General features: G+C 50.6%; 4 protein-coding genes across 4 annotated transcripts; 2 read left to right on the top strand and 2 right to left on the bottom strand.

The window, feature by feature from the left end:
• Positions 1 to 2,006: 2,006 nt before the first annotated feature.
• Positions 2,007 to 3,668, top strand: ASPGLDRAFT_27478 (histidine--tRNA ligase; the record flags this gene model as incomplete). Its single annotated transcript, XM_022543661.1, has 2 exons — positions 2,007 to 3,317; positions 3,378 to 3,668. The coding sequence occupies 2 exons, from the start codon at positions 2,007 to 2,009 to the stop codon at positions 3,666 to 3,668; spliced, it is 1,602 nt and encodes a 533-aa protein (XP_022398766.1).
• A 125-nt stretch (positions 3,669 to 3,793) lies between these two features.
• Positions 3,794 to 5,396, bottom strand: ASPGLDRAFT_68051 (putative ubiquinone biosynthesis monooxgenase (Coq6); the record flags this gene model as incomplete). The annotated part of the gene is made up of 2 exons (XM_022549220.1): positions 3,794 to 5,169; positions 5,222 to 5,396. The coding sequence occupies 2 exons, from the start codon at positions 5,394 to 5,396 to the stop codon at positions 3,794 to 3,796; spliced, it is 1,551 nt and encodes a 516-aa protein (XP_022398765.1).
• A 165-nt stretch (positions 5,397 to 5,561) lies between these two features.
• ASPGLDRAFT_83779 (uncharacterized protein) lies at positions 5,562 to 7,719 on the top strand (the record flags this gene model as incomplete). The annotated part of the gene is made up of 4 exons (XM_022550233.1): positions 5,562 to 5,863; positions 5,923 to 6,100; positions 6,161 to 6,751; positions 6,785 to 7,719. The coding sequence occupies exons 2-4, from the start codon at positions 5,953 to 5,955 to the stop codon at positions 7,717 to 7,719; spliced, it is 1,674 nt and encodes a 557-aa protein (XP_022398764.1). The 5' UTR covers positions 5,562 to 5,863; positions 5,923 to 5,952.
• Positions 7,720 to 9,582: 1,863 nt separating this feature from the next.
• On the bottom strand, positions 9,583 to 11,542 carry ASPGLDRAFT_562710 (sorting nexin-4). Its single transcript, XM_022548185.1, has 3 exons — positions 11,522 to 11,542; positions 11,010 to 11,369; positions 9,583 to 10,898 (listed from the first exon to the last, which is right to left on the bottom strand). Exons 2-3 carry the CDS (start codon positions 11,301 to 11,303, stop codon positions 9,711 to 9,713), a joined length of 1,482 nt encoding a protein of 493 aa, XP_022398763.1. The 5' UTR covers positions 11,304 to 11,369; positions 11,522 to 11,542; the 3' UTR covers positions 9,583 to 9,710.
• Between the last annotated feature and the right edge of the window lie 187 nt (positions 11,543 to 11,729).

Genomic DNA, 11,729 nt, shown 5'->3' with positions numbered 1-11,729 from the left:
GTTGAGAATCACCGGTCAATACAAGAAAAAAGAGACAGAAAAGAGTCCCTTGGAACACCCCATACCAGCATGATTGGCCCTGTCAACAAGCGACCCATTCCCACCGGCCGTATCGGCGTTAAGGTTCCCCGCCATTTCCCCCACAGCTACTTCGAGCACTGCATATGATTGGCTCTTATCAACAGAACAGGCCCCCACATGCAGCCACTAGTACGAGACTTGTATGCGCTAGTATCCAGTACCTTTAACTGACACTCCCCCCACGGGAAAACCGGTGGTTTCCAAGAATAATTAGCTGTTAGCGGTATGTCTGTATTACCGTTACCGTACATACGCTCCCAAAACTGGCTCGGGAATTTCGGAGTGTATCTCACCCGACAAAGTATATTGTGGTAATGCTAGTGCCAGAACCTTCTGTTCTGTGGAGGAAATGTTTTGAGTTCTGACACTGCCGCAGATTCAGTGCTGTGCTTGGACCTCGCAATCCAACAGTCCCCGGATTTCATCCGCTGCTACATCATTGCTTCTCGTCTACAGTCACAAAGGGTGAGGGGTAACATGACCAGTACATATAAGCCATGTTGAAGAAGAGCTTAATCGTGAATAATATATACTAGGGGCATGCAATTGGCCGACCGGACAAACGCACAATGATGATAATTGAGCAGCCCCCCGATATCAGCTGGATGACAGAATGACAGCTAGACTTGAGATTCAAGGGTCGCAACATTGATAGCTTCTCTTCTTCACTTTGCTGGCTCGTATTCGTTCTTCGAGGTGGTCCTGCGATCAGGAGTATAAATTTCCGGATGAATCCTCCTTTCAAGACCGCCCGATGTGGTGGTCATCGCACGCATTCCACGCCAATTGAGCTCGATGTTATCTGATTGCACCCACCCACGAACCTGTCATTTATCCGTTGTCTTGACCGACGACAGAACCCACTTTCAAACATCAGGTCGATGATGCATTCATCGATAAGCCAAGGGCATCCCAGCACTTTATAAAAGATGAATCATAGACAGATATCGGATGTCCCAATATAAAAGCCATTATCGTACAACGGGGTCAGCTAAATACTGTGTTAACTCAGAAACATAGGAATTTAGCGCCGGTTGAGGACACTTGGAATGTATAGGCATGTATTCAAGACCACTGTCGTTTCTTCAGGTATGAATTCAGCTTGTAGCCAGCCCTCACAGTAGCAGATGTAAACTGTTTTGTCAGTTTAATAGAAGTATTCATTTTCATCTATGCAAAAGAACATCAACATCGTTCGGATTCCTTTGTAGGGATCTTGGACAGATGGTATTTGGAAGTGCTCAGTGTTCGCTATCAATTTCGATGAATAGCTTGATTTGAAGCTAATGCTCACTCCTCAAGATGTTAGCGTGATTGTCACGCCGGTATCAATAGTGACACTGGTATAGACCGTTGACACTAAATCAACATTCTCTGTTGGTCATATCCTATATCGTAGCCATATAATAGAGATCTCTAACAGCTCAAAAGTGCAGGATCGTATGTCTTAGTATTCAGTTGTACAGGATATACGTTCACTCGAGCAGTGAATGGATATGGCTGGCTATAGTACAGTAGCTGCGCCACATATATGATACAGCCACACCATCAATTATCTTAGGGCTGTGGCTAGGCCTGCATTACCTCGGAACGGAGAAATAAGCCCGATGTGGTAGCCATAATCAAGAAAAACAGCAGCAAGGGAGTCACGGCTTGACTCATGAGATTGCGCACATCCTATCTATTTATTCTACCAATTGCATCCGATCGAGTGGATGAAGACCTCGCTATCCTCTAATCTTCTGCGCCCTGCTCAACGAGCCGTTTATCGCTGTTCCCTGATTAGAACCAGCCCAGCAGCAACCGTCATCGGCCAGAGAAAGAATATTCACCCCACCAGGATCCCCCACCACAACCACTACCGCCCCTCCTGTAACCAACCCCCCTGTCGCTACTACTCTTCGGAAAAGCCTTCGTTAGACACCATGCCGAAGGATAACAAGAACACGTTCAACCTCAAGACCCCCAAGGGTACGAAGGATTGGTCGGGCTCCGACGCCCTCCTCCGCGATCGCATCTTCAACACCATCGCCGATATCTTCAAGCGTCACGGCGGAACAGCCCTCGATACACCCGTTTTCGAACTGCGCGAGATTCTGGCCGGAAAATATGGCGAGGACTCGAAACTTATCTACGACCTCCAGGACCAGGGTGGAGAGATCTGCTCGCTTCGATATGACTTGACCGTCCCCTTTGCCCGGTGGCTCGCCATGAACCCCGACGTCCGCAGCATCAAGCGTTACCACATCGCCAAGGTCTACCGTCGGGATCAGCCCGCTGTCAGCAAGGGTCGGATGCGCGAGTTCTACCAGTGTGATTTCGATATTGCCGGTTCCTTCGATGCCATGGTTCCGGATGCGGAGGTTCTGAAGATCGTCACCGAGGTGTTTGAGGGACTTGGCTGGCAGGGACGCTACAGCATCAAGACCAACCACCGCAAGATCCTCGATGGAGTTTTCGAGGTCTGCGGAGTGCCATCGGACAAGATCCGCCCTATCTCGAGTGCTGTCGACAAGTTGGACAAGATGCCCTGGGCTGACGTTCGCAAGGAAATGGTCGAGGAGAAGGGTCTTGACGGTGCAGTGGCAGACAAGATTGAGACCTACGTGGTCCGGAGAGGAGGACGGGAATTGCTTAACGACTTGCTCAAGGACGAAGCCCTGACTGCAAACGAGTCCGCCAAGGCCGGTCTGGAGGAAATGACCAATCTGATGGACTACCTCGAGGCCTTTGGCGTCCTCGACCGCATCTCCTTTGACATGTCTCTTGCCCGTGGTCTCGACTACTACACCGGTGTGATCTACGAAGTCGTCACGGAAGGCTCCGCCCCAGCCGTCCAGCAGTCCTCCCTCCCAACATCATCCTCGGAAGCCCCCGAAGCCCAAAAACTGCAAAAGTCCGGCAAGAAGGACAAGTCCAAGTCCGGCAACCTTGAGGACGATGACCGCTCCAATGACCCCACATTGGGTGTCGGTAGTGTTGCTGCCGGTGGCCGCTACGACAACCTGGTCGGCATGTTCCAGCCAAAGGCCAACATCCCCTGTGTCGGTGTGTCGTTCGGTGTTGACCGTATCTTCTCCATCACCAAGGCCCGCATTGAGCGCGAACAGCGCGCCGAGGCCCTGCGCAGCAGCGAGGTGGATGTCTATGTGATGGCCTTTGGCGGTAAGGGCTTCACCGGTATGCTGAAGGAGCGTATGGACGTTTGCAAGACCCTGTGGAACGCTGATATTAAGGTATGTCTCTTTTAACCTCCCATTGAAACAGCAAGAGGGCACCAATACTAACAATACCAGGCCGAATTCTCCTACAAAGTCAAGCCCAAGCTCCCCCAACAATTCAAGGCCGCCGAACAAGGCGGTATCCCCTTCGCTATCATCCTGGGCCAAGATGAACTCGCCAACGGCAAAGTTCGTGTCAAGGAGATGGGTCTCGAGGAAGGACACCCCGAGAAGGAAGGTGTGTTGGTGGACCTCTCCTCGCTGGTCGATGAGGTAAAGGCTCGTCTTGCGCGGAAGAGTCAGTCGAATGTGGATGCCCTTGCGCAGCAGCTGGAGGGCACTAAGACAGAGGATGCTGGTGTTTAATGGCTTGACAAAAATGAAGGCATGAAAATAAAAGTTTCAATACCCGGTTTAGATTGCATTTAGCTCGGTGAATACGATTGCATGAAGTTACAGATACATTTGTTTTTCACTATTGTACAGTAATATCAACTCTCTGCGTTGCGCATCAAGAACGCCTTAACGAAGGGCAACCGCTCAATAGCCTCTACGCCGAGGCTACGAGCCCAAGTGACAGGTCCTTGTCCCGGCACATTATACAATTTATGCAGCATATCACACACGCCCCCAATCTTAGCGTTAATACCGTACCTCTCCGCGCTATACCGCTCCAGCGTGAGGATATCACCCATGTCCATGCCGTGGGTAACCGCGTATTCAATGGTATTCGACAATGACGCCACATCGCCAAGACCGAGGTTGAGACCCTGGCCGGCCAACGGGTGCACGACGTGCGCTGCATCACCAACCAGCGCAACCCGCGGCGACACGTAGGTGGAGGCGTGACGGAAGCGGAGCGGGAAAGACGCGATGCTGCCTTCTTGGACGCCTGTGGCCATAGGAGGGATGTGGGATGGAAGCGGGGTGTGCTGGAGACGCCAGACGAGTTCGCTCTCGTGCAGGTTCTCTGTGTCTGCGACAGAGGTGGAGGGTGGGCGCTCCATGCGCATCATGTATTTCAGGTCTGCCATTTCGAGACGGAAGGCGGCGTTTACCATGGCGATGAAGGCCTTGGGGGCGAGGGACTTGAGGTACGCTGCGTTTTCGGGGGTGGTTGACCACACCAGCGTTGCGTGGTTGTTTGGCAGCGGTAGAAGGGCAATTGGGCCTCCAAGTGACGGCAGGAAACGTTGGAATGCCGTTCTCGTGCCCAGTGGGAATGGAGCAGGGGCTGGGTCTGACAGGGCTAACGTTGCAACCACGCCCTGTCGGCCGTAGTCCCAACCATCCGTGTTGATATCTGCGAAGCGACGGACAGGGCTGTTGATGCCATCTGCGCCCACAAGAAGTCTGGCCGCAATCCGTGATGGCTTTTGCTGCTGTTGCTGCTGTTGCTGTTGGGTTGGGGAGATGGAGAGGACGGGCCAAGCCGACAGATTAGGCCCATCGGGATGGTAGTTTGTACCGTTTTCGATGGACGAGACGGTCGAATTGGCGAAGATGGACAGGTTCTCGTCCCCAGACGCCTCGATCCGCGAGAGTAGCGAACGGACCAGGTTAGCGTTCTCTGTCATCGTCGCAACAGTGCGGAGATCTTCAAACGGCGATGTCTCCATCGACCAATCGAACGATAACCGCGACCCTGTTTCGCCATCCCACACCTTCATTTCCTGATAGTTCTGTGCGCGGGTGGCATCCAAGTAGTCCCACGCACCAATCCGCTGCAGGAAAGACACAGACGATGGTGTCAAGCTGCTAACCCGGTTGGAGAACTCGTGCGGTGCGGAATTCCACGCGCGGGCCTTGCGGAGGTCCTGGGTTTCGACGAGGGCTACCCGGAGTTTCGAGGTCGCAGGCGATGCCCCTAGATGCCGCAGTCAGTATCCATAAATTAGTAAAAAGACAATCAAGCATACGCAGCGCCGCCAATAACCCCAGACCTGCAGGGCCTCCTCCGACACAAACAACATCGTAGATCTCGGGGGCTTGGTCGGGTTTCGAGGCGAAGCCCCTTCTCTGTACGGCAAATGCCCCAGGTCGGCACGGGGAGCGGACGCACAAACGAAGCGCTGAACAAGCAACGGGACGCATCGCGATGGTACGTTTGTCTGCGACGATTCAGAAGGGTTGTTAATTAAAACGTCCAAACCGGCAAAAATCCTACCGCCTTGCTTGAAGACGACTTTTCGGTTGCCCTCACTGGTCGGTATAGGTATCATTGTGACTCTGCATACAGAGTACTAATAGTACGATTGTCCGTTGTCCTTTCTTTTCCTTTCTTTCATCCTTACTCTGATTCACTTTTTGAACTCTTTCTTTCTGATATTGTGTAATTGATGACTCGGTTAGCGGGGTGCCAGAAACGGCTCCCTGCATCATTTTATGAGCAAGAGCTAACGTACATCCCGCCCTTGTAGCAAGCCCCATAGCACTCCGGAAGACAGACCATCACGCCGGTGGCTCAAATTCTACTCTGTGCTGACTCTAAGGAACAAGAGTCCGAGATACTTACAGACAATTTTGATTGTGACAATGGCGTTAGCCTTGACTGGTACTCAGTATGTTAAAGATCCGAAGTTGCCATGCTCTCTACAGTAGTCACTGATGCAGAAACCAGTCTTATTTATAATCGATCACTTTCGAAAAGATGTACCAGCAGAGGCCTGTCGACGTTTTGATTCCATACATACACCATCCCGAGACAATGCTCGTGGACGAGGATGACAATTCTCCATTGTCCGATCTGGGCCCATCTGCCAATTATGATCTTTTCACTTCCAAGAATCCTGATATCGGTAATCCTATTGCTTCCGTATCGCCGGTAATCAGTTATCACGCCGCTGATTTGCATTCAGCTGAAATCCGTAATGCATTACGGGGTAATGGTCAAGCTGGCATGGAAGCAGTCGACGATGGGGGTCTTGATCCTGTTCTCGATGCTGAAGAGTATTACGACGAGTTGGACGAACTGGCGCTCAAAATAGCCAAAATATGTAATTTGGACATAATCGTTGCGGGACTACCGAACCCCTCCTTGACGGAGTGTCTTATGCTTCTTTGGGGTTGCAGGGACACCTTAGAGAAACTCCAACACGAACACTTCTGCGGTAGCTTCTTTAACATGTTTGTCGAGGATGAAGGACGTGGTGTAGCGGACACAGTCTACATCTCCACCGTGGAGATCAACTCTCTTATTCGGTACATCCAAGAGCAGGTACCTGATAGCAAAAATGAGCTGAACAGAATCTTGGTGTGTCTCGGCCAGAAAATGCGCTTCCCCGCAGAAAATGCGCTCGAATCTATTTGCAAGGCTTTAGCGCTTGGGTTGGTCTCCTTCGCTGTCTCTCACGTCAACCGCTTCGATGTCGAAACGTTCCGTAAAGAAATCGGCACCTTCAATATGGGCTCATGTGCTACTTTTGCACTCCGAGAGCTAGCTTGTCTAGGTGATTTTGTCTGTGGGCCTGTCTGAGTCTAAGGGCGTAACACTTCCACGGCGAAGCTGAAGATTTCGATGGACGTGGACGATTTCAGTTTCCTATGGGGGCCTATTTGGTTAGTCGACTCGATGATTAGAACGGAAAGGGGGTTCATCGTGGCAGTAGAGCCAAGTAACAATTGCAAGAAGGAAGAAATTGAATGCCATTTTGGCACCGAAATTCCTCACTGTCACATTCGGAAAACCTTATCTGCCACATCCAGGATATTAATCGGAAGCAACCATCATATCTACACAGTCAATCGAGACTGCCTTACGACCGTTGAAAGCGTCGAAGACTGGGTGGCTAGTGAGCTGCAATTACTGGGTACGTCTGCCTCGGGATACGATTCCGGTGGGTACACGCTCGGAGCAAATGCCGGTAAGTACGCCACGGCGACTCTCAACAAGAGCTGGAAAAAGAGGCCCGGCCGAACCCAGAAGGATGTACTGTTCGACCCATTCAAACTTGACTCAACAGACTCACTCCCGCATTTAAAGCTCAAAGTGGGTTTGGAGGTTTCGATTTGTACTGGGAATGCTACCCGTACGACATTGTGGGACGCATTGTGTCTGTCTTTTATCGATACAACAAAGACGGGTTGGTGCTGTGCAATCATCCCATCGGGGATGTTGATTGTGTGGCTAGTTGCTGGGACCGATAAGTTGAAAACTCGTCTAACACTGTTTATTCGAGGCCTCGTGTCTTGGATAGGCGATCTTTACGAAAGAAGGCTGTGGAGGCTCTTACGCTACTGTCAGATACGGGTGTTGGTCCAGATGGTGTTCTACGGGTATGGTGGCCATACTCGGATAAACAGTTCGTCTACGAAATCCAAAAAAGACGAGTCCGTGGTCACGCATGTTGAAAGATACTCACATGAGGTCGACTTGGGCCGTTGGGTCTATGAAATGTCTGGGATTTCAGATGGATGACATTTTTGCAAAGAAATGTCAAGACAAAGAAACTACAAACACCGCGCTTTCGACTACGGTTCTTGTCAAGGAAGATCTGTCCAGGTGATAATATGGGACAGTTGGTCAGCTTACTAGCACATCAATACGGAATCTTTGCCCACAGATCATACATACTTTACTTGCTGTTATACTTGAGCACCGTTCCATAAACCTTCGATTCTCACCGCTCGCCCTTGCTCGATGTTGCGAACCGATTGACCTTTCATTCGGTAGAAGAACCAAACGAGCCGGAACCATCTTCTTCCCTGTCGATCACGCTCACTATTCTTATGACCCTCATGATTTATGCCCTTCTAATGTCTTCATGTTGTTGAGCAACGTTAGACAACGTGTACTGATTAATGAAGATAATCTGTATAACACTATGATAGTGCAGACAGTCTAATTGCGTGATCCAAATCCAATGAAAATATTTTATTCTGCATGAACCAAGACCGTCCCCTGACAGCCTATCCGCTTTAGAAGGGGTGTCCCTGCACGAGCCTCCGGTATAATAAGAGATGCGTGGTTTTCCTTAGTCGACCTAACCGTAGTAGAGAAGATGCGCAACCGAAAGCGAAGAAGTAGGATTGCTCTCGCCGACTCTCCTGTTTCCAAAATCGACAGACTGTCTTGTCTTGCTTCAGGGGTGCAGGGATCCGTTATACAACCTACGGATTGCAGAGTTTTATTCAAACTACGATATTTCCTGGGCACTCCTTGGCGCTAAGGGCAAGATCCAAAGCTTTCGCAGATATCAGCAGGGAACTAACAATACTCCGTACAAAAACCTCAGATACCCCAAAAAGGAAAATGCAACAATACCCCAAACGCCCGGGATAGCCGTTCTCGGCTTGATTGCTACCAAACTTGGCCCTATATTTATACCCGCATCCAAAACTCCGCCACAATCACGGGGATCCTTGCAGCGGCAACAATCAACAGGCACACAATGATGTTAAAGAACTGAATTGTGTTTCAGGCTAGACCTGCATACCGGAGTCCGGGTACATATCTTGCAGTGTGGCTTTGCGGGCTCGCCTCACCCTGTACAATGCAATCAATGTATGTACAGCCTCCATACCGGACGGGGGTGGTTTCATTTCTCATCTCATCTCAGCCTTGCCGGTGCCAGCGCCATCTTGTCAGGTTCGAAAAGGCAAAAAAAAAAAGGAGAATAATGGAGTGTGATTATATGGTTGCCTACGGAGTACATAAGTGTGGGATTTTCACGCTGCGAGCGAAGTGCGAAATCCAGGGTCTTTTCTATTCGTGATTCCGGATACCCCTCCCCAGGGGTAATAATACATACCCTTTGGTTATGGCTCCCTCTACCGGTAATTCATCATCAGCAGCTACGTCGAAATCAAAACCTCAATCGAAATCCAAGTCGAAAAAAGAAGATAATGAACCGCCCCTCAGCGCCAACTTCGCCCGATCCTCCTCGTCCATGATCGGCTATGACCACGAAGTCTATCTCCAGTTAATAGCTGGAGGGAAATCTTCTACAAAGACAGCTAATCAGGTCTATCGTGAGGTGTGTGTTCTATTTTTATATGATGACTTGAGAAAATGGTGGTTAATTGGTCAGGAACGGACAAGGCATCTCACCACTCGGGCGTTGGACCCGGCTATCCTAGATCCCCGGGGGGATCCCAGTTCGGTGGATTTTGAATGTGCTGAGTATCAGCGGAAGAAGGATCGGCTTCAATAGATTAGTGGACTGTTGGGTTGGTCTCATGTTCCGATAGGCCGGTGTCATGGTGTAGTCTTGTCCTACGACTAAGATCGTCTAATACGTAGGATGATCAAAAGTTGATATGTACTGGGTATGGAAATTGTCTGAAATAAACCATAGTATATCGTCATTACAGCCATTGATGTCAAGCAAATAATTTTTCAATCCACCAAGAAGCAATCGTAAATATCAGATTAGCAAAGAGAAATGCAAGAGTCAACCTCCCTCTCAACTACCGCTCTGTATTATCCTCCGTTCTCTCGGGATTCCCCTCTACCTCATCCTCCATATCAGCGACAAATCGCTCCCACGTGTTGATAGCCCCCTGATAAAAGTCGATGTGCTTGGCAGCAAACTCCCCCAGCGTATCCCGGAACTCAGCCGCCTTGATCCGCTCAAAGTCCGCCACCTCCCGCACGACCTCCTCATCGAACATCTCCGATGTCGTCTTAGCAGAGTCTACTTCGCGTGTAAGTTCGTCAATGCGCAACTCCAACTTGCGCACTCGTTCCCGTCGTGACTGCTCATGGTCGACGCCGCGCATGTCTTCCATCTTGGACCGGATGAAGGAGGCCGGGGAGGAGGTGAGTGGGTTGGAGGCGTAGTAGGAGGATGGGTTGGCGGCCAGCGAGTCCCGCTCGGCGACCGCTTTGTTGCGGTAGTCGACCAAGGCTTCAAAATCGAGTTGTTTTTGCTCCCGGGTCTTCAGCAGGTTTTTGACAGAGGTGATGTAGGAGTCCATGTCTCGTAAGGAACCTAGGTAGTTTTGATCCGTATGGTCTTTGAGCGTTTTGAGTCCCCGCCCCGTCTCCTCCACTGAAGCTGCGAAGATCTGTAACGGAACCTCGACGTTCGGCTCGAGACTGACCAAGCTGCGGAACTGCATAGCTAATTCGTTGTAGTCGGTTTCCAGATCCGTCTCGCGACGGGCCACCCGAGCCACGATCTTCTCGACATGGTTGAGATCCTCATCCAACTTGTCCGCCTTCTCCCGGACCTCAATGAACCGACGATCCGGCTTGTGCACCTTCGTGAATGCGTTGACAAAGGTATCCGTAAAGTTATCAAAGATCCCCGCTCCCCCGGCAGTCTCCGATGAACCCTGGGAAATGCGCGATGATCGCAGTCGCATATGCGCATTCCAGTCCGGCGATTCCAAGAATATCGTCAATATGGGTGCTCGACGGAAAACAGGATGCAGTGTCAGGCGTTTGAGGAATCGATGCAGGGACCAAGCACGCCGGGTGGTGAATTCAGGTCCGAACCTGTCTCCCCGCACGTACTCCATCTTGTGCTTATCAGGCAACGGCGGAACCGCGCAGGCAGGGTACTCTCGATAAAGCGTCTTGTATAGGAAGTAGAAGTCGGTGAATCGTCTGCGCACGAAGAATTCCGGTTTCTGGAAGGATTTAAAGTCGGTCTGTACACGGTAATCTCGTCGGTACTTCCATCCATAATCCCTTTGCTAGGCAGGCAACCATCGCGAAGGCCACGCAAAGCCATTACAGCAATAAGATAGAACAACACTCACATTCGTAGTAACCAAATACGAGACATATGCATCCTTCGTTCCATCATTCTCCTTCAAAGGCGACGAGACGTTGCATTCAAGCACCCCATCACCGATGCCTGCCAGGTCGATAGCGTCGGCCAACGCCCCGGCCTGCGGTTCGTCGTGGGCCGAACTCATTCTCCGTTTGCCATTGACATCGTAGTTGAATCCATGTTGTTCTTCCGTATCTGTCCCGGAGGTCGTCGGACGCGAGTTGTCGCTGTCCGGGTCGTTTCTCCACGAAACGCTGTCGAAATCGTCGTGCTGATCCATTGAGGGGGTTTCGATAGGCGCTAATCTGGCGGATCAGAGAGGTCTGTCACTTGCTTAAAAGAGGGTCTAAGTGGTTAAATATTGGAAACCTCAAGAATAAGACGTGGAGATAGTATTAGATGGGGAAGAAAGATGGGGAAGAAAGAGATAGCGACGGTGTTGCGGAGGGAAATGGATTGGTGGAGACCAGCGTCATCGCCGGGAACGCCAAGAATTACCTAAAAAAGCGCCGAAAGGGCTGCCTTCGCTATTACTAGAGTACCTTCTACCTACCTTTACAGATTTCTTAGAGCAGAAAATTTAGGCTTCCTAAATTCAAGCTAGCCTGGGCCTTGTTTTTGGATGTCAATGCCTTTCACTCGCAAGGAGCATCTCGGGCTATGAGGTTTCACCGTCAGACAACGCATTTGAGACAGCGAGAACCTC

This window comes from Aspergillus glaucus (genome assembly GCF_001890805.1).
Source record: "Aspergillus glaucus CBS 516.65 unplaced genomic scaffold ASPGLscaffold_16, whole genome shotgun sequence".
NCBI lineage: Eukaryota > Fungi > Ascomycota > Eurotiomycetes > Eurotiales > Aspergillaceae > Aspergillus > Aspergillus glaucus.
This window is presented reverse-complemented; position numbering and strand designations above follow the sequence as displayed.

Excerpts from the sequence above, each read along its gene's own strand:
- ASPGLDRAFT_562710 (XM_022548185.1), bottom strand. The coding sequence starts at position 11,303 with ATGGATCAGCACGACGATTTCGACAGCGTTTCGTGGAGAAACGACCCG. Across the intron at positions 10,899-11,009 it reads CGTATTTGGTTACTACGAAT|ACCGACTTTAAATCCTTCCA; the intron begins GTGAGTGTTGTT and ends TACCGTGTACAG.